Source organism: Phyllostomus discolor, chromosome 7 (assembly GCF_004126475.2).
Source record: "Phyllostomus discolor isolate MPI-MPIP mPhyDis1 chromosome 7, mPhyDis1.pri.v3, whole genome shotgun sequence".
Classification (NCBI taxonomy): domain Eukaryota; kingdom Metazoa; phylum Chordata; class Mammalia; order Chiroptera; family Phyllostomidae; genus Phyllostomus; species Phyllostomus discolor.
The window spans coordinates 51,282,900-51,304,437 of record NC_040909.2 but is presented as its reverse complement, the minus strand read 5'-3'; the positions used below and the strand labels follow the sequence as shown (position 1 = coordinate 51,304,437).

The following is a 21,538-nucleotide window of genomic DNA, read 5'->3' as shown; positions in this document are numbered from 1 at the left end:
GTGACTGGAGATTTAACTTAAACTGTGCCCTTTGCTCTAAACATGGCTGAGCTGCTGTGAACCACCTGGTAAAGGGCCAATCAAAAGCATTTTCTCCTGAGTTGTATTTTGCAAGTTTGCTGAAGGCTAATGTAGCTACAACAGCTGTTAGCTCATCCACTGATAGAAGTGATCTTGAGGCAGCTGGCCAGGTGGGTGTATCCTCTTTTGACTATCAGCACTCCTCTCTTTGGAAGGTGTGGTAGTTGCAGGCTTGGCTGATGAGAACAGTATTTACAATGCACAAAGACCTTTTTTTCCATTGTGGGTATGTGCAGTCATATGAGATGGTCTACGCAGCAGCCTCTTATTGCTGATTCTCACTCTTTGCCATTCCTTTTGACCAGCTAGGTTCCTTCCTGACAACTGGATCTTTTATTGGCTCCTTTGTCCTCCCCGTTGTTTTCTTTCCCTATAATTTCTCCTTGGTACTATTGCCCACCACTATGCAGAGAATTCCCCAAACATGGTTAGTTAGCTGTGCTCTCCAAAATTGCCAGCACACCTAATTAAAACATTATCAACACTATCTTCCTTAAGACTGTAGGCTCTGCATGTGCCTTATCTCTGTATCTCTTAGGTCAATAAATGTCTCAGAAATAAATGACAGTGACATTCTTGTCCTAGTTTCTGTTGTACTTCTAAGATCTTTTCTAGTTCCCAGGGTGAAAATATGAAACAAGACCTTTAAATATGAAAAGGAGTACTTTTCACAATTATGCTGGCACAGCAAGCAAACCAGAGCCAATGGTCACCTTTACTGCTCAACATGTGCCAGAATAAAATCATCACTTTCTCACCAGGATACCTCTTCTTCCAGAAATAAACACTTCTTTTAATAACACCACCATCTTTTCAGTCACTCAGGTTCAAGTGCTGGAATTGCATTTGACTTTCATTTGTCTTTCATATTCTGCTTTTCAGGCCTATGGATTCCAGATGATTACCAAAGGAGAGATACTCAAATGATTATGTGAACAAACTTTAATTATACTGTACTTGTCAAATGCAAACCATATTATTTAGCATGTAGTTTTAATTCTTTTTAATCCTCACCCGAGGATATGCTTATTGATCTTAGAGAAAGGGGAAGGGAGAGAGAAGAGAGAACATCAGTGCAAGAAACATCATTCAATTGCTTCTTGTACGTGCCCTGACTGAGGACTGAACTCACAACCTAGGTATGTGCCTTGACTGGAATAGATCCTGCAACCTTCTGGTCTACGCAACAATGCTCCAACCAACTAGGCTATACCAGCCAGGTCAAGCTTGTAGTTTTTAATATTTCCTTTGAGAAGATATCTCAAATTTCTCTTCTTATAATGTTAGCCACTTAAAACTATACCGATATCAATAAATTCTTCAAAAGTCAATAAACAAAAAATAACTATAATACTATCATCACATTGAAAGTAGTAATCCCTTAACATCAAGTATCCATTTGGTAGTAAAAACTTCCTCATTTGTCTCAAATTTCTTTTGCAGTTGATTGCTTGAATGAGACCCAAACAAGGTTCATACATTACATTTAGTTGACACATCTATTTTTTTATAATGTTCTTCTTTTATTGATTTTAGAGAGAGGGGAAAGGAGGGAGAAATAGAGTGAGAATCATTGATGTGAGAGAGAAACATGAATTCGTTGCCTCCTGCACACACCCCGAACCTGCAACCCTGGCATGTGTCCTGATCAGGAATCAAAATCACAACTTTTGGTTTGTGGGACAATGCTCCAATCATTTGAGTCACATTGGCCAGGGCAGTTGCCACATCTCTTAAATCTCTTTTAATTTATAGTATCCCCCATTCCTCTTTCCTTTTCCTCCTCAAACCTTGTAATTTACTTGAAGAAATTGGTTCACTGACCTACAGAATTTTCCATATTCTGATTTTGCTGCTATAGCCTCACCACATCATTTAGAATATATGGCCCTAGTTCTTTATATGTCCTGCAAGTTGACCAGATTCAGGTTCAGTTTTTTTTAATTTTTTATTATTGAATGCGTTATATATGGTATGATACACTTTCAGGGTCATCTCAAATGATACTTCTTCCATTAAGCTCAAACTGCCTTCCTTCCCCATCTTCTAAAATAAACAAAAAGAATTTAAAAAATCTGAACATTCTTTCTCCTTTCTTTGACTCCTAATGGCAACATCCACCCAGAAGCAGCTTATCATTTTAACTTTTCTATCACCATTTGACTAGAAACTCCTCAAACTCCAAGGACAGTCTTATCAGACTTTGAAACTATGAGAGGCCCTGGCACAGTTCTCTAAATACAGCAAACTTGCATTAGATAATACTTGAACTGAATTCCAGTTTTCATTTTATTGTTTTTTGGGGGAAATGATTTCAAGCATATAAAAATGTGTGGTTCAAGCCACATCTTTATTTCTCTTTCAAAAGTGGCATAAATTGGTTGAAAATGATTACTATTTTAGAAAAGGTACTATAGTTATCCATTTATTTATATCTCCTGGTGAATGTTTAATCTATTTTAGGTGATTTTCTTAATCCTAGATGACTAACAGGAAGGTAGCACGCTATAATTCTAAGTAAAGATTGGCTAGTTTTTAAAAAGAAAAAATAAAATTTGAATATAATAGTTCAAGAAGTCAGCCATAGGGTTTCAATGAGGAAAATAAAGGGACTACTTAAGTGTAGGTTCTTTCTCCAGTTCTAAAGGTTAACACTGTGGTCTAATAATTTACTCTTCATTTAAGAAAAAAGAAATTGGTTAGCCTACTGAGTTTATACAGATTACAAAGCACAACCACACATATTCAAGCATAACCCAAATGTTTCTAATAAGTGGCAGTGAATACATTATTTTAAGAATTTATACAACTCTTACAAAAGAAAAAAAAACAATGGATTAAACAACTGTTAAGGTCCATGGTAATTCTTTCTTGGAGACACTTCTAAAATATGCCTGCCTCTAAACTGGCTGATTGTTCTTTACATCTAATCAGTGACTTAACAGTCTGTTCTTAAAATCAAGCTGCAAAATCTTTGAATAGGTATGGATAAAGATACTACTTCATTAATAAAAAACTGGCAATCATATAGCAAAGCAAGAAACCTTTGGGGGTTATGTTTTTGTTTTCGTTACCTTAGAGTAAGTAAGGAATTCTGACCCATCTTCACCAATGGCATCCTAAGCAATTATTAGGAGCATCCATACACCCATCCTTCTTCCACAGGCACCTTGCATTCTCAGTCTCTTTCTCTCCCTTTTATGGGCACTTGTACAAATATGACTTGGCCTGCCTGTAGTACTCAAGGATTTAAAGAAAACCTTCCCTGACATGTGGCAAAGTAACAAACACATTATTATTATTATTATTAATTATTAATTTTATTAAAGATCTAATTGGCTTTATTAAGTGATTTATGACTTGTGCCACATCCCATCTAGCAACTAGATGGGCACTCCCTATTAACTGGAAAAGATCCACCACCACCAACTGCTTTCCCCTAAAATATAAAGTAAAAAATACTTTTTTAAACCTCACAATCTCATTCAATTAATGAAAAGTTACTTTTTAACAGACAGGTCTGCTTTTATCATCACCACCATCATTACTATCAGTGTCTTCATTATGGTGCTAAACATGTTATATTTGCAACACATGGTAAATGCATTATTTAGTCTAATTCTTGCATAACTCTATGAAGTCGGTTTTTCCCAGCTTGACAAATAAAGAAAAAGTGAAGTACAGAGGGTTAAGCAATTTGCCCAAGGACATATTACAAATAAATGGCAAAGCTGAGATTGAGCCATGAGCTGCTTGACTCTTAGCTCCTTGGCTAGAGTGTTACTTTCCAATGTTCTTGGTTTTACAACTTTGATTTAAGAGGTCTGTTGTTAATTCATTCAATAAATATCTGAGTTTTACTGAACAAATGGCATTGTGGTAGGCAATAGGATAAAAATAAAATTTAGAAAAGATTGACATAAAATTACAAAAGCACTAATAACAGTTGAATATAATTAACACAGTCATAAATGCTACTTATAAATCAATTTGAACTTGACTGCTAAAAAGATTTCTGGCAGATTTCAATAGTAAATAAGACCATTAAAAACAGCTACTTTTGTATGGCAGATTTTCATTACTCATTCACCTCCCCTTTATGTTCTCACAAAGGCCCAGGGGCTCTCACATGTTTTCAGTTAGTAACTTTTTATATAATAACTGTATTGCATTTCTGCAAAGAATAAAAAATGCTCCAATGTAAGATTTCTAGACTATATAAAAATTACCTTAGGTTTATTATTACAACACTAGGAAAAAAAGCATGCCTTATCAACACCAAAGGTCACCTGAGAGGAGTGTTGGAAACTATGCTGACACTTAAAGACAAGTTGGCAATTTGTTGCCTGGGCCACTAATCCTCTGGGCTTCCCTTTTAATGGAATTCAGCACAAAGAGGCCTGTGAGCTTCAGTATCCACGGGAAAGAAAAAAGGTCAGGATGCCCAGACTAAGTAACTGTAGAGGTAATCTCTTTGTTAATCACCCTTAATCCCCATTATTGCACAACTAGGCCAGCAGAAAGGTCATGCAGGGTGAAACTAAGGCTTCCTTATATAATCCAAAACTCAGGGTCCAGACTGGGAGATCCCATAATAGCCCAGTGAGAAGCATAAATATTTCTACATAGAGAAACTACCACAGGCTGCTTTTGCTGCTGATTTCAAAGAGTTGCCTTGTGTTAGTCCATTGCTATCAACATGTTTAACCAACTGGAACTTCCATGCCAACTTTTCTTGTGTAGAATAGGCAATAGAAGAGACTCTAAATGCTGATAACCACAGATTTATAAAGAATCCAACCCAAGGCACATTATTTTAAAAACGATTCTATAAATGCTGATTTATTTCCTACCCATTTAATTTTTAAGAAGTAATTATGAAGAAATAAATGTATTTCTGGACTTCCAGTCAAGATATGGAGGTATAGGTAGACACAGTTTGCCTCCTTGCACAACCATAAGAAGGATCACAACCAACCTCAAAACAAAAAATACCCAGAACTACCAGAAAATTGAACTGTATGAGGTGTGAAAACCAAGGATTTAAAGAAGTCATATTAATCCAGATGGGTAGGAGGGCAGAGACAGGGAGGCAGGGCAGAGAGGATGTAGTGTGGCTGCAGGTGATGCAGCGGTGGCTGGTTGAATGGGTGGTTCCATAGTCACGTGTGGTGGATAAAAATTGGGAGAGACACCCGGGGAGCGAGTGATCCTAGCTCCAGGCCAGACTGCGCAGCCCAGGGTTCTAGCACCGAGAAAATAAAGCCTCATAACTTCTGGCTGTAAAAACCAGTGGGGTTTGGGACGGCAGAAGAAACTGCCAGTCTCTCAGGAGAGTCCATTTAAAGGGCCACATGGCCCTAGAATGCACGCAAACCCACCCACTCTGGGAATCACCACCAGGGCAACAGCTAGAGAGTCACCAGTCTCACACAGGAAGTGGGTGAGTAACTGGAAATGGGGTGAGTATTGAGTAAGCCTCCAGCAGCCAGGCGCTAGCATTGTCCCCCATCCAGTTCCACCCCCACATACAGAGCAACAAAGCAATATAGCAGGTTGCCCCATCCTGGCAATTACCTAAGGCTTCACCCCATACAATGTACAGGTGTGCCAAGACATGGAGTCAAAGCAGCTCTACCTAATACACAGAAACAAATGCAGGGAGGCTGCCAAATTGAAGAGACAAAGAAAAATGGCTCAAATGAAAGAACAGAACAAAACCCCAGAAAAAGAACTAAATGAAATGGAGATAGCCAACCTATCAGATGCAGAATTTAAAACACTGGGGATAAGGGTGCTCAGAGATCTCATTGAGTATGGTAAAAGCATAAGGGAACATATGAAGGTTACACTAAGTGAAATAAAGAAAAAGCCACAAGGAACCAATAGTGAAGAGAAGGAAGCTGGGGTTCAAATCAAGTTTGGAACATAAGGAAGAAATAAACCATGAACCAGAACAGAATGAAGAAACAAGAATTCAAAAAAATGAGGAGAGAAAAAGAAGACTCTGGGATATCTCCAAAAGGGCCAACATCTGAATCATGGGGATGCCAGAAAGTGAAGAGGAAGAGCGAGAAATTGAAAACTTGTTTGAAAAAATAATGAAGGAAAACTTCCTTAATTTGGCAAAAGAAACGGACATACAAGTCCAGGAAGCATAGAGAGTCCCAAACAAGTTGGACCCAAAGAGGACCACACCAATGCATATCATAATTAAAATACCAAAGGTTAAAGATAAAGAGAGAATCTTTAAAGCAGCAAGAGAAAAGGAGACAGTTACCTACAAAGGAGTTTCCATAAGACTATCAGCTTGATTTCTCAAAAGATACCCTGCAGACAAGAAGGGACTGGCAAGAAGTATTCAAAGTTATGAAAAGCAAGAACCTACAACCAAGATTATTCTATCCAGCAAAGCTATCCTTTAGAATTGAAGGGGAGGAAAAGTGCTTCCCATACAAGGTAAAGCTACAGGAATTCAACATTACCAAGTCCTTATTATGTAATATGTTAAAGTGACTTATTTAAGAAAAAGAAGATCAAATCTACGAACATTAAAATGACAACAAGCTCACAACTATCAACAACTGAATCTAAAAAATAAAAACAAAAACAAACTAAGCAAACAACCAGAACAGGAACAGAATCATAGATATAGAGATGATTTGGAGTGGGGAAGGAGAAGAGGGAGGATGGGGGAAAGATACAGGGATTATGAAGCATAATTGGTAGGTACAAAATAGACAGGGGGAGGTTAAGAATAGTACAGGAAATGGGGAAGCCAAAGAACTTATATGCATGACCCATGGACATGAACTAAGGTGGGAATTGCTGGAGGGAAGGCGGGTACTGGGTGGAGGGGACAAAGGGGAAAAACTCTGGACAAGCATAATAGCATAATCAATAAAATATACTTTTAAAAAAGAAATAAATGCACTTATTTAGAAGTGAGACAGTAAAAGGATTTATTACATGCACTGCTTGTTTTAGTCCCAACCAAAATTTCTAGAAGACCATTCTAAGGACCTGGTATCTTTATTGGGGAAGAGAAGACCAGAAATTTACAACTGCTATCACATATAACAGAAGAAACTGGTAGTTTTTTCCAAGAAAGTTAATGTTTTCACCTTTGCTAATTTATGTTAAAAATGGTAATGAGTTTCTATCAGAGACATCAAAGTCAGCACAAAAAACCATAGCTGCATTTCATATTCTACCACTTCCTGTTTTGCCCTTCATAACACAGACTGATATAAATTACTTTTACATTTTAAAATATTTTTGTGTTTGAAGTACTGGCACCAACACCAACATTTTAAATTTTAGTTCCTGCTACATTCCAGAGGCCTATCTTAATCTTTTAACTAAAACTTAAAACTTCACATTATACAGGGAACTGATTTTGTGGCAAAGGGTAAATAAACTGATGACTTGCTTTAAATGTCTTTAAAACATGTTAAAGTACCTTTTAATAGGGGATACTTTAGCAAGTGGTTCATTTAGGTCTTGCTCATCCATTTGGGCATCTACAGGGGGAATAAAAGATAATTAAAAATAGTAGTCATCTCTAGCAAGCTGACACTATCAAGATAAATAAATGAAATTTATATTTCTATTGTATTTGAACAGTTGAAATTTATACAACTGTTGGATAGATTTATCAGTATAGCTAAGATTAAAAAAAATGACTAAATGGAAGCATTGCTTTACTTTAAACACCAACTTTGAAATCCACCCACATTAACCTGCATATCTAAACTGCTCGGTAACAATAACACTGCAGATTAGTAAACATTAGGTTAAAGCTCACCTGTAGTGTCGTCGCTACTTTTTTCCTTGCTTGGACTCAGAGTATCTGATAAATCAGAATCCTTTGCTCTTTGCCTGGTTTTTCTACCAAGAAAAAAAATAAAGTAGAATCTCATTATATAATTAAATAGCTTCTATCAATAAAAGCTCAGGCTATGCGTGCTCTAAATCTACTGTATGCAAATACTTTTCAAATTAACTAGGTCACTGAATCTCTTACTTCTTCACCACTCTAGTCCAAAATGGAATGCTGGTTATTACACGTAGTTCATATTAAATTATAATGTGGATCATGTTTGCTGTGCAGAGGGCTGAGGCTTTTGTTCAAGGCTGTCCACTGGCCAACTGGAAGCAAAAATGAAGCAAGCTTTGCAAAAGTATTCAGAGAACTGCCAACAAATACAGCAAAATTCCCTGGACAATAGTGGACATTGTATGAATATGAAACAAAATGGCTCTATTATATAAAAACACTACTTAGGTTGTCTTAGTAATATTTATACTCACAACAAAACAAATAAAATAATAATTATTTGTGATAAAAGTAACATTTAAAACAATAAAGTAGCCTTTTATATCTAAAGAAAATATAATTGTACCTAAACCACACTGGAAAAAAAAAAAACTTTAAAAAACATTTTGTATTTGCATGTAGTGTGCTGCCTGATCCAATGAAGACATTGTAGGTATAGTTTTCAACGAAGTGCTCTCAGAAACCCTAATTGTCTTCCAGCAAGATGGAGGAATAGGTGGATGCACCGTACCTCCTCGTACAGCCAAGATTAGAAAACCAATAATTCACAACAATAATTTACTATCAGAATAACACCCAGATCCAGCAGAGGATTTTATCTGAATGGAAGTCGGGCAGCCAAGAAGTTGAAGTAGACGCGTTCACCCGGACTGGTAGGAGAAGACGAGCCGGGCCGGGCGCGGGGCTGGCTCGGGTGGCGGTGCGCGGAGGTCGGGGGAAGGTTTGGTGCGAAATTGGCGCAAAAGCCATCCGGGGGCGCAAGAAGGCAGCGGTGATCCCTGAGTACGCAAGCTGCGGCTGGCAGACCAGAGGGGTAGCGATTGTTGGACCAGGGCAGAACTCGCGGCCCAGAAGCCCAGAAAAGGGTCTGAGTCCAGGGGAACGGAACTACCGCCATTGTTTTCTCCCGCCCCGCTCCGCCCCACCCCCACATATAACGTCCACAATCTAGCGACTGTGGGTGCCCAAGCCCCGGTGTGCACCTAAGGCTCCGCCCCCCCCCGTAACAAGAGCAACCAGACCGAAAAAAAAAAAAAGGAGAGACGGGGGGAAAAAAAACCATGTTTTCAACAGAGCAGATCAGTCCCCCAGGACTCATCCTTTTGAGCGACCAAGAATTAGCCAATCTATCAGATGCACAGTTCAAAACACTGGTGATCAGAAAGCTCACGGAACTGGTTGATTTGGAAGAAATTTAGATGAAAGAATGCAGATTACCATAAAACAGATGCAGGAAGACACGCGGAGGAGGGCCCATAGTGAAAGGAAGGAATATGAGTCTCAAAACAATACAGTGGACCAGAAGGAAGATAGAATCAACCAAGCAGGAAAGCAGGATGAAATAAGAATTCAAAAAATTGAGGAAAAGATTATAAGAGCATCCAAGACACCTTTAAACGTTCCAATATCCGAATTATAGGGGTACCAGAATTGGAAGGGGAAAAAGCAACAGATTGAGCACGTATTTGAACAAATCATAAAGGAGAACTTCCCCAAGCTGGCAAGGGAACAGTCTTCCAAGAAATCCAAGAAGCTCAGAGAGCCCCAAAGAAGTTGGACCCAAGAAGAAAACACACCAAGGCACATCATAATTACATTAGCCAAGGTAAAATGAAGGAGAGAATCCTAGAAGCAGCAAGAGATAAGGGGACAGTCACCTACAAAGGAGTTCCCATCAGACTGTCAGCTGATTTCTCCAAAGAGACCTTACAGGCAAGAAGGGCTGGAAGAAATATTCCAAGTCATGAAAGACAAGGACCTACATCCCAGATTGCTCTATCCAGCAAAGCTCTCATTTAGAATGGAAGGGCAGATAAAGTGCTTCTCAGATAAGGTCAAGTTAAGGAGTTCATCATCACCAAGCCCTTATTTTATGAAATGCTAAGGGACTATCTAAGAAAAGAAGATAAAGAAAAGACATGTATAGTAAAGGGACAGCAAACTCACAAATATTAACAAACCACACCTAAAGCAAAACCAAAGAAACTAAGTAAACAATTAGAACAGGAACAGAACCACAGAAATGGAGGGCACATGGAGGGTTAGCAGCAGGGGGGTGGGAGGAGGAGAGAGGGGGAAAAGATATAGAGAATAAGTAGCATAGATGTAGGTTGAAATAGATAGGGGGAGGGCAAGAATAGTACGGGAAATGGTAGAAACTAAAGAACTCATAAGTATGACACATGGACATGAACTAAAGGGGGAAATGTGGGTGGGAGGGGGTACAGGGTGGAGGGGAGGAAGGGTGGAAATGGGACAACTGTAATAGCATAATCAATATAAATATATTTAAAAAAATTAAAAAAAAATAAAAAAGAAACCCTAATTGTAACTTCAAACATTAATTAAAGACCGACTAGCAATTAATTAGGCCCTAGATTCTTGTCTGAATGGCACACCCGTGTATACTACAGTTATAGCATTAGGATAGCATTTCCAGAGATGATTATTTTTCTGTAATAACTACATTGGAAAATTTAGATATAATCTGGTCCCTGCCATTAATTCCCACAGGAGCTCTATTTCAGTCAAGCAGCCTTTTTACAGGGCCAAACCATGTCAGCTAATTATGACTGCATTCTTTGCTTAAGTTGAATTTCCGAAACTCAATGACCATTCTCTCTACTTTGGCTTGTTCATTCTATAAGATATAGCTTAAGTCCCCATCACCTCTAAAAAAGTCTTTATATTTCCAGCATGTGCTCCTTTTATTGCATCTTCTCTGGGTCATATGTTTTTGGAATTAATCATGTTTATTTCATATCATTCTGTATTTGTGTGTATATATGTATATATATCTTACTTTCTTAGCGGAGTTAAAAATTCACTAAGCATATGATTATTTTTATGATGTATATATACTTGACTGTAGTGTTGTGGTGACAGTATCAAAACTTAAAACGTGCATATCACTTCTAGAACTTTTTTCAAAGTTGATAATAGTCTACATATATATAGTACCATAGTACCTATACACATGTTCACAGAAGCATTACTCATGATGAAATGGAAAATATTTCCAAAATTATTGAGTACAGGAATAAACCCAAGTCTTATGGACAATTAATATTCGACAAAGGGGGCAGAAGCATATAATGGAGTAAAATAGCCTCTTCAAACAAATGGTGTTAGGAGATCTGGACAGCTACATGCAAAAAAATAAAAACTCGATCACCAACTTACACCATTACATACAATAAACTCAAGATGGAATAAAAGTCATGATACCATAAAGTCCTAGAGGAGAACATAGGCAGGAAAATTTAGATATTCTATGCAGCAATACTTTCACTGATATGTGTCCCTAGAGCGAGGGACATAAAGGAAAGAATAAAGAAATGGGACCTCCATCAAAATAAAAACTTTCTGCACAGGTAAAGAAAACATCAGCAAAGTGATGAAAAGGGAACCAACTGTATGTGAAAGTATATTGCCAATGACATCTCGGAGAAGGGTTTGATCTCCAAAATATATAAAGAACTCATTTGGCTCCACACCAGGAAGACAGACAACCCAATTAAAAAATGGACAAAGTACCCGAACAGACACTTCTCCAAGGAGGACATACAGAGGGCCCAGAGACATATGAAAGAATGCTCAGTATCACTAGCCATCAGAAAGATGCAAATTAAAACCACAATGAGATAGCACTTCACACTGGTCAGAATGGCCATTCATAAACAAAGCAACAAACAAGTGCTGGCAAGGTTGTGGAGAAAAGGGAAACCCTAGTACACTGTTGGTGGGAATGCAGACTGGTGCAGCCACTATGGAAAACAGTATGGAATTTCCTCATGAAACTAAAATGGAACTGCCTTTTGACACAGCAATTCCACTGCTGGGATTATACCCTAAGAATTCTGAAACACTAATTCAATAGAACCTATGCACCTCAATGTTCATAGTGGCACAATTTACAATAGCCAAGTGATGGAAGCAACCTAAATGCCCATCAGTAAATGAGTGGATCAAAAAACTGTGGTACATTTACCCAATGGAATACTATGCAGCAGAAAGAAAGGAGCTCCTACCCTTCGTGACAGCATGGATAGAACTGGAGAGCATTATGCTAAGTGAAGTAAGACAGGTGGTGAAAGGCAAATACCATATGATCTCACCTTTAACAGGAACCTGTTTAAAAACATTCATCTGTCTTACCTATTCATATTCTTATTACTTTCACTCCTAAAGCAATTGTAAACATACAATAATTGCAAGTTGAGTGAGGGCTTAAATAGAAAGCATATGCAACCTATGATTACAGCATCTGAAGAAAATACTAAGATTGTACAGCTGATAACTGGTAATTTTTAGCAACTAACACTTTCAATGCAGAAAAGAAATTCCCCCCAAAACATCACCAGTGAAATAAAAATAAGACAATTGAGCCAGATCCAAAAGAAATATATTATTGCCAGATATAAAATATTTAAAATGTAACTTATTTCAGTCATCTGGTTTGTTACAGGTATTACCTCTGCATGATAGCTGTGAGAAGTACTAGTAAAATGCTGGCAGCTGACAGAAAAATCTCTGGGTATATAAAACTTGTATCTGGGTCTGGCTGGATAGCTCAGGTGGTTAGAGGGGCATCCTGATAAGCCAGGTGACAGGTTCAGTTCCCAGTCAGGACACATACAAGAATCAACCAATGAAAGCACAGGTAAGTGGAAGGACAAATCTGTTTCTCTCCCTCTCTCTCTCACAAATCAATAAAAAAAAAACAAAAAACAACCCAAAACTTGTATCCGTATATATATTCTTAAAGAGTGCTATTCTATTCTCTGTATGGACTTACTTGCTGTAATTTATTTATAAACACCTTTACGTTTTCTCTTTTTGCTTTTTTAAAACAACATTTTAAACAAATAACTTTGCACATTTTGTTCAATTCTTCCTTAGGATAAAAACCCAGGAGTGGAATTGCTGGCATGGTCTTTAAAACCTTCAATACATATTTTACAGTCAGGTTTCAAAAGGAAATCAGTAAGATTGCTCACAACTTTTAAAAAAATGACAATCACATAATTTCAAGCAAATATGTCTAATTCAGAATGCATTAAAAGAAGCATCAAGACACTTTTCTTTAATTAAAGAGGTACTGATTTTTTTCCCTAAGGCTCTATTTGCACTCAAAGTGCTGGCTATTAAACCAGTATTTAGGTGGTGACGTAAAGCTATTTTTAAAGTTTGTTCTCATCTCACCTTTAATAAGATGAAATAAATTGCCTATGTTCTAAAAATAGTTTGCTGTTCTGAAACTCAATGCCTGTTTGCCAGAACAATATTAGTGATGCATTTCTATGCATTCTTTCCCCCAAATATGGCATTCTGCCATGTACAAAAACTCAGAATGGAAGCAAACCAGAAATGACACTATCCTTTTAAATATTTCAAAAAGCCAAACAGATCTAATTACTTTCATTAACAAGAATATGCTAAAATTGAGTATTCCAGGCTTTTATCACTCATTGTTTTAATTAACCAAAATGACTGAGAATCTAGCTTTAGAATTTTACCACTGGCATGTTCTGACAAAAGTCCTAGAATAATAAGCAGGTCCTATCAAATTTGCCCAATTTCCCCGTGCACAAAAGTGACTTGACAGTAAGATGCTTTAAAACTCACTTTTTCTTCTCTAAGTCTGACAGTCATAACAGAAGAGAAATTAACAAATAAACTACTTCAGGAAATTAATAGGGACTGTTCATTTTAAAATACAAGAAGATTCTACATGTTCACCTTTGTTTAAATCAGTTTGAGATGACAAAAATGAAGAAAATATTATCAAAAGAAATGATAAAGTTACAATATCCCGTCAAATAGAATTGCAAACATTTTTTACCTTTTTTTTTTTCAACAAGATTTACATGCTGTTTGAATAAAAATTTGAAATAAAAGCTGAAAATAATGCTGGAAGTGAAAGAGATCGCAACAAATCTTTAATACCTAAAGAAACCTCTTCTAAGCATTTAAACACACACACACCACACACACACACACACACACCCCTTAAAAGAAACTTTCCAATTAAGATATCCTTCTTAAAACAGAATCTCAACTATTTTATATTATTATTACATGATACTATTACAGCACTGCCATTTTGTGAGCTGTAAGAAAGAAACTGATTGTTAAAATACCATGACCTTGAATATATACACTAACCTTCATTATCCAAGAGTTGTCCAAACCCAGAGAAAACCCCATAGAAAACAAACCTTTTGAAAGCTTTGTTTTCTTCTTACCACTTTGGTTAGATGCCCCTCGACGATCAGCTTCTCTGCCAAAGAAAATAAACGTTATATCCAAGTCCAAACTGAGTAGCATTTCCCTGAGCGGGGCAGTTGTAACACATTCCATGACCAAATTTAAAGATGATAACATTACTCCCATGACTAGGCTTGAACAAAAACTAGACCCTGGAAGGGGAACTAAAAGAACTCTAACTATAATAGGAGCAATCAGATTAAAGCAGAAATCTGGGGGTAGGGGAACATTTGCCTTTATCTGTATTAGTTTTCACCTTATTTTACACTTTAACACTTTACAAAAGCACTCAGAACAAAGCAACCCTTTCTAAATCAAGGATACTCAATTAATTCTGAGAAGATATTTTATTTAAATAAAGAAGTAATACAAATTACTGTATATCAATAATTTGCTTTTCTTATTGATACAATTCAGCAGAAATGCATATGCAGGTATGCCTATACAAATGCTTCAGTTAGATGAATCATTTTAGAAGAGCTAATTATTAAAGAAAATATTTTTGTTTTGTTTTGTTTTATGAGGGATTCTCTGTAAATATAAATGTAGCTTCTTTATCATTTATTTGTCATATTTTCTTTTTTTAAAAAGATTTATTTATTTATTTTTAGAGGGCACGGGAGGGGAAAAAAAGGGAAACAGTGATGTGCGGGAGAAACAGCAGCCTGTTTGCCCCTGGCACGCCCTGACTGAGGAGCTGCCTGCGACCCAGGGAGTGCCCCGAGCCAGAATCGAACCATTTTCAGTTTGTGGACACCCAAACAGAGCCATACCAGTTGGGCATGTTTTCATATTCTTTTCACTGAAGAGGATAATATTCATACCCTGCATTGCCCCTTATTTAATCTTGTATGTCAGTTGATCTTCAACCTACACTTTTGCACTATGTGATAGAATTTCTCTATTCTTTCACTCTTCAACCCCACTGCAACTTGGTCTATACCTGCAATTCAACAGTCAAAACTGCTCCAAGATCACTATAACTTCCTATCTGACAAAACCCATGGCTCCTTTTCAAATTTTATATCGGCTCTTGGTAGTATGTGGCATTGTTTGCCTCAGGTGCCTTAAAAAAAAAGCCAAAGTAATAGATTTAGATAATTTTAAAAGGCATTAGTCCTACAAGATGTATAATGTAAGCGCTCCCACTCCACTCCATTCCTGAAATTCATTTCCTAGAAACAAAAACCTTTAAATTTTAGCAATTTGGTCTGATGTTTATATTTATATTTCTAAATAATTTATGAAGGGAGGCCCCCAAAACTGGAATTATCTTCTAGCAAACGATCTGTATCAGTGTACCAGCTGGCACTGTTGTGAGAGGCTGTTTGGCTTCAATGAATTATTTTTGAAGATTCTTTCAATGTGTCTGCCCATTTCATGATCAGTGATTTATGAGCGCACCTGCCTACAATGTGTTGAGTGTTCAGCAGTTTTGACCCAAAATGGCAAGACCCCCATACTCCAACCTCCCTATTCATCTGATTTTGCCCCAAGAGACATATTTTTTTGTTTCCCTGGATGAAAAAAGTCCTTGAAGGGAAACATTTTGCCAACATGAAAGAGGTGAACCTGTTTTCAGCACTGGAAAAAGCCTTTTGATAGGTTTATTACATTAAATGAAGGGTACTTGAAGGTGACTGAAATTTAAACACGTGAGAACTACATAATTTTTTAATAAATAAATTCTGGGTTTTTTGGGTCCTCCCTTGTACTGTGATCTATTTTTCCATTTTAGACATTATTTATTGACAATACCTTACAGATGATTAAGCTCTCTTATGTCCTACTATCATCCTCATAAGATTTTCACTTTGTCCATCTATAATCAGTATTTATGTAGGGCAGTACAAAAGTAGGTTTATATTTGTAAACACACAAAACAGAGTTTATTCTTGTATTGTTATTTATTAATTACTGTATTATCTTCCACACAAACTGTAAACCTACTTTTGCCCCACTTTGTATTATGACTATTATTTATATCTCAGTCATATAATATTCTATGATGATATTTCTCTTATTATGTAGCCATTTAGTATTTTGGGGGCTTATAATTCCTTATATTATTTTGTTATTTTTTTATTTTTTTAAAGATTTTATTTATTCACTTTTACACAGAGGAGAGAGAAAGAGAGGGAGAGAAACATCAGTATGTGGGTGCCTCTTGTGCACCCCTCACCAGGGACCCAGCCCACAACCCAGGCATGTGCCCTGACTGGGAATTGAACCAGCAACCCTTTGCTTTCCAGGCCAGCACTCAATCTACTGCCCATACCAACCAGGGCTGTTTTGCTAATTTTTTACTTATCTATCTCAAACACAGCCCATGTTCTTACAGAACCATAAAACTTTCAATATTGTCAAACATATCAGGTAATCTATCACATTATATTTCCTTGTTCCTCTAGCCCTTTAATCTTCCTGCTCCAGCCTGGGCTGGATCCTATGCAAAATACCCTGCTCCCAGATTCCAAATCTTCCTCGTCTTGCTTTATTCCTTTGTTTTAGTTTAACATGTCCTCGGATAATTTCCTGAAACGGAGTATGTAGAAAGCAAATGCTTTGTTATTTTGTTCCCCTGAAAATGTTATTTTTTTTATCCTTACAATTGACAGATAGTTTGACCAGATACAAAATTTCTACAGGAGATAATTTTACTTCAGAATTTTGAAAGCTCTGTTCCAGTGTCTTCTAGTTTCAAACTAGGTGAGTCTAATACTGGTGAGTTCCACCAGCTGGCACAGTAGAGACTTCTTGTGTTCAGCAATGCCTGGTTTGTCTATTCCTTCTGGGCATCTGGGAGGACTGCATGTTCTAAATCCCTAGCACTGAGGAAATCCCACATGACTGGTTCTACCCAAGGCCAAAGTATCTGAGAGCAGAATTTTCTATACTTTCCTCTTCCCCCACTCTAGAAACTACATGTTGAGATGGCAACAGCATAAAATGATAAAGCCTACATCAGCCTAGATCCCTGAGTAACAACTTGGAGAACAGTGTTCTTCCTCACCATAGACATGTAACATGAGTGAAAAATAAATGTTTATTTAATTAAGCCATTGAAATTCCAGGGTTTCTTTATTGCTATTTTTTAGCTTAGTTTATTATGAGTAATAAATATGAAATCCTTTGTTTCTCTTGGCTGTTTTCATAATCTTCTTATGCCTGGTGTTCTTAAATTTCATTAACCTCAGTATATATATATATACATTTTTAACTGAGATACAATTCACATAATGTATAATAATCTTTTAAAGTAAATAATTCAGTGGCATTTAGTACACTCACAATTTTACACAACCACCACCTCCATCCAGTTCCAAACCATTTTTATTATCCCAAAAGGAAAATGACATACTCATTAGGAATTTACTTCCCATCTTCCCTCTAGAGCTCTAGCTATCACTCATCTGCTTTCAGTCTCCATGAATTTCTGTTTTGGATATCTCATAAGTAGAATAATATGTAAATTTTTTTGTCTGGGTTTGTGTGTGATCTTTTAAAATACATTGTGTTCCATCCATGCTGTCACAAAGGGCAGGAGCTCCTTCTTTCTTTCTGCTGCATAGAATTCCATTGTGTAAATGTACCATAGTTTTTTGATACATTCATTTACTGATGGGCACCTAGGCTGCTTCCAGCACTTGTCTATTGTAAATCATGCTAAGCAAAATAAGTCAGGTAGTGAAAGACAAATATCATATGATCTCACCTTTAAGAGGAACCCAATCAATAAAACAAACAAGCAGACAAAATATAACCAAAGACACTGAAATAGAGAACAGGCTGACAGTGACCAGAGGGGAGAGGGGAGGGAATTTCAGGGGAAAAGTGAAAGGTTTATAGGAACAAGTATAAAGGACACATGGACAAAAACAAGGCAGCGGGGGGTGGGGGGGGGGGATGGGAGTAAAAAGCAGAAAACTACTTGAACAACAATTAAAATAAAAGTAAATTTAAAAATTTTTAAAAGGATGAAAAAACACACACTGCATCCTTTCAGTTTAGAAGCTCATAGCTTCGATTCTGAGGAGTTCTTTATTCATTAATAAATTCTCTTTTCCTTCTCTTCTTCCACTTTCTCCTTTCCCACACTCTGGAAATATTACTCAGATGTTAGATCCCCAGGGTTAATTCCCTAATTTTCTTAAAATTACTCTCACTTTTTCTTAAACCAAAAAAACCTTGTCTTTTTTTATATTTTATGGATTATTTCTTCTACTTCCTCTTCTAACTTTTTTACAGATTTAAATTTTAAATATATCTGGTATCCTAGTTTTAGTTTTCAAGAATTTTACTTGTACTGTTCCTTTTTAAAAATAGTATCTTTTTCTAGTTGCATTCATGAACTATTTTATCTTTCTGAAGAAATTAATTAAACACATTTCAAGTTTTATTCTGCTTCCTATATTTTTTGTGTTTCTTCCTTAGTCATAATTTATGTTTGCTTTGTTTTAATCTCTGTCTTTCTCAGCAGAAAATTTCCTCAAGTCTAGTGATCTTGGCCATCTCATCACATTTAGGGTGAGGCAATAAAAAGCTGACAAAGTTCTATGTGTATGAGCAGGGCCTGTTATCTGCTGAGCCACACAGCGACACTTTGTTAAGGAGACTATCAACTCTCGGTATCAGTATTTTCTCTTGGTCTGATCATGTACATAGAGTAGACTCCCCTAACCTTCCTTTTGGGAAGTGTAAACCTGATGACTAGCACTCTGATTCAATATACAGGCTTTCACTTAATTCTTTCACTTTTTTCTTTTCAGTAAGATGCTCATATACTGACTTCTGGCCAAGATGGAGGCATAGGTAGACACACTGTGCCTCTTCACATAACCAAAATAAGGACAACAACAATTTAAAAAACAAAGTAACAACCAAAACTGACAGAAAATGGAACTGTATGGAAGTCTGACAACCAAGGAGTTAAAATAGACACATTCACCCAGACCGGTAGGTGGGGTGGAGTTGGGCACCTGGGCAGAGGGGTGGAGGCAGAAAAAGCAGTAGCACCGGGCCCACAAGACGGAAGTGGGCGGACCCTGGGTGTGGGGTGGCAACGGGCAGACCCAGGGAGGTGGTGATTGTGAAGCCAGGCACAGTGTGTGAGGTGGCTGGCTGACCTAGAGATCCCACATTCTCCCACAGATAAACCAAGCGAGGCTGGGAGTGAGACAGACTGCGCAACCCAGGGTCCTAGCGTCGGGAAATAAAGCCTCAAGGCACCGACTGGGGACACCTGTGGGGGTTGAGGCGCAGTGAGAGACTCCCAGCCTCACGGGAGAGTTCATTGGAGAGACCCACAGGGTCCTAGGACGTACATAAGCCCACCCACATGGGAATCAGCACCAGAAAGGCCCAGTTTGCTTGGGGGCAGTGACGCAAGGGACTGAAATCTGACAGAGAGTGGAGCAAGCACCATTGTTCCCTCTCAGACCCCGCCCCCACATACAGTGTCACAACCCAATTACTGGGTTGCCCTGCCCTGGTGAACACCTAAGGCCCCGCCCTCATGTGTAACATGCACGACAAAACAAAACAAAAACAAAAAAATGGCCCAAATGGAAGAATAGATCAAAGCTCCAGAAAAAATACAACTAAGTGACGAAGAGATAGCAAATCTATCAGATGCACAGTTCAAAGCACTGGTGATCAGGATGCTCACAGAATTGGTTGAATTTCGTCACAAATTAGATGAAAAAATGAAGGCTACACTAAGTGAAATGAAGGAAAATGCACAGGGAACCAACAGTGATGGGAAGAAAACTGGGACTCAAATCCCTGGAGTGGACCAGAAGGAAGAAAGAAACAAACAGAAAAGAATGAAGAAACAAAAATTCAAAAAAATGAGGAGAGGCTTAGGAACCTCCAGGACATTGTTAAACATTCCAACATCCGAATTATCGGGGTACCAGAAGGAGAAGAGGAAGAGCAACAAATGGAAAAGTTATGTGAACAAATAATAAAGGAGAACTTCCCCAGTCTGGCAAAGAAATAGACTCTCAGGAAGTCCAGGAAGCTCAGAGTCCCAAAGAAGTTGGGCCCAAGGAGGAACACACCAAGACACATAATTACATTACCCAAGATTAAAATGAAGTAGAGAATCCTAGAAGCAGCAAGAGATAAGGAGACAGTAAGCTACAAAGGAGTTCCCATCATACTGTCAGCTGATTTCTCAAAAGAGATCTTACAGGCAAGAAGGGGCTGGAAAGAAGTAGTCCAAGTCATGAAAGGCAAGTACCTACATCCAAGATTGTTCTATCCAGAAAAGCTTTCATTTAGAATGGAAAGGGGAGACAAAGTGCTTCTCAGATAAGGTCAAGTTAAAGGAGTTCATCATCACCAAGCCCTTATTTTATGAAATGTTAAAGGGACTTATCTAAGAAAAAGAAGATATAAAACTTGTATAGTAAAATGACAGCAAACTCACAATTATTAACAACCACACCTAAAACAAAAACAAAGCAACAACTAGAACAGGAATGGAACCACAGAAATGGAGATCACATGGAGGGTTAGCACCAGGGGCATGGGGGGAGGAGAGAGGGGGAAAAGGTATGGAGAATAAGTAGCATAGATGGTAGGCAGAAAATAGACAGGGAGAGGGCAAGAATAGTATGGGAAATGTGGGTGGGAGAGAGTGTGCAGGGTGGAGGGGATTGAAGGGGGGGAACGGGACAACTGTAATAGCATAATCAATAAAATATATTAAAAGAAAGAAGCATAAATGGTAGGTACAAAATACACAGGGGAAGGTTAAGAATAGTACAGGAAATGAAGAAGCCAAAGAACGTATATGTACAACCCATGGACATGAACTAAAGGGGAAATGCAAGTGGGAGTGGTAGGTGCAGGGTGGAGGGGAATAAAGGGTAGGTAAAAAATGTGACAACTGTAATAGCATAGTCAATAAAGTATACTTTAAAAAACAGAAAAGAAAAGATCCTCATATACCACCCTCAGCCATGTCTACAGACTCCATTTCAGCCTCCAGAGAGATAACCTTCACTCTGTATGTGGAAGGAAAGAGCCACTTGTCTGTGTGCATGGACTAGAGATGGAAATATGTATCACCATGCACTCCTGCCCTATTGAACAGGTATGAAGTGATTCTGATGCCTGAGC

The 21,538-nt window shown here is 37.7% G+C and overlaps 1 protein-coding gene across 1 annotated transcript in view; it reads right to left on the bottom strand.

Annotated features, from left to right (window-relative positions):
* The window catches only part of LOC114501907 (sarcolemma associated protein), a 156,414-nt gene that overhangs the window by 22,042 nt on the left and 112,834 nt on the right, over window positions 1–21,538 (bottom strand). Inside the window, 3 exon segments of the mRNA XM_036030949.1 lie at window positions 7,547–7,604; window positions 7,889–7,970; window positions 14,362–14,423. Coding sequence (XP_035886842.1) covers window positions 7,547–7,604; window positions 7,889–7,970; window positions 14,362–14,423 — 202 coding nt within the window.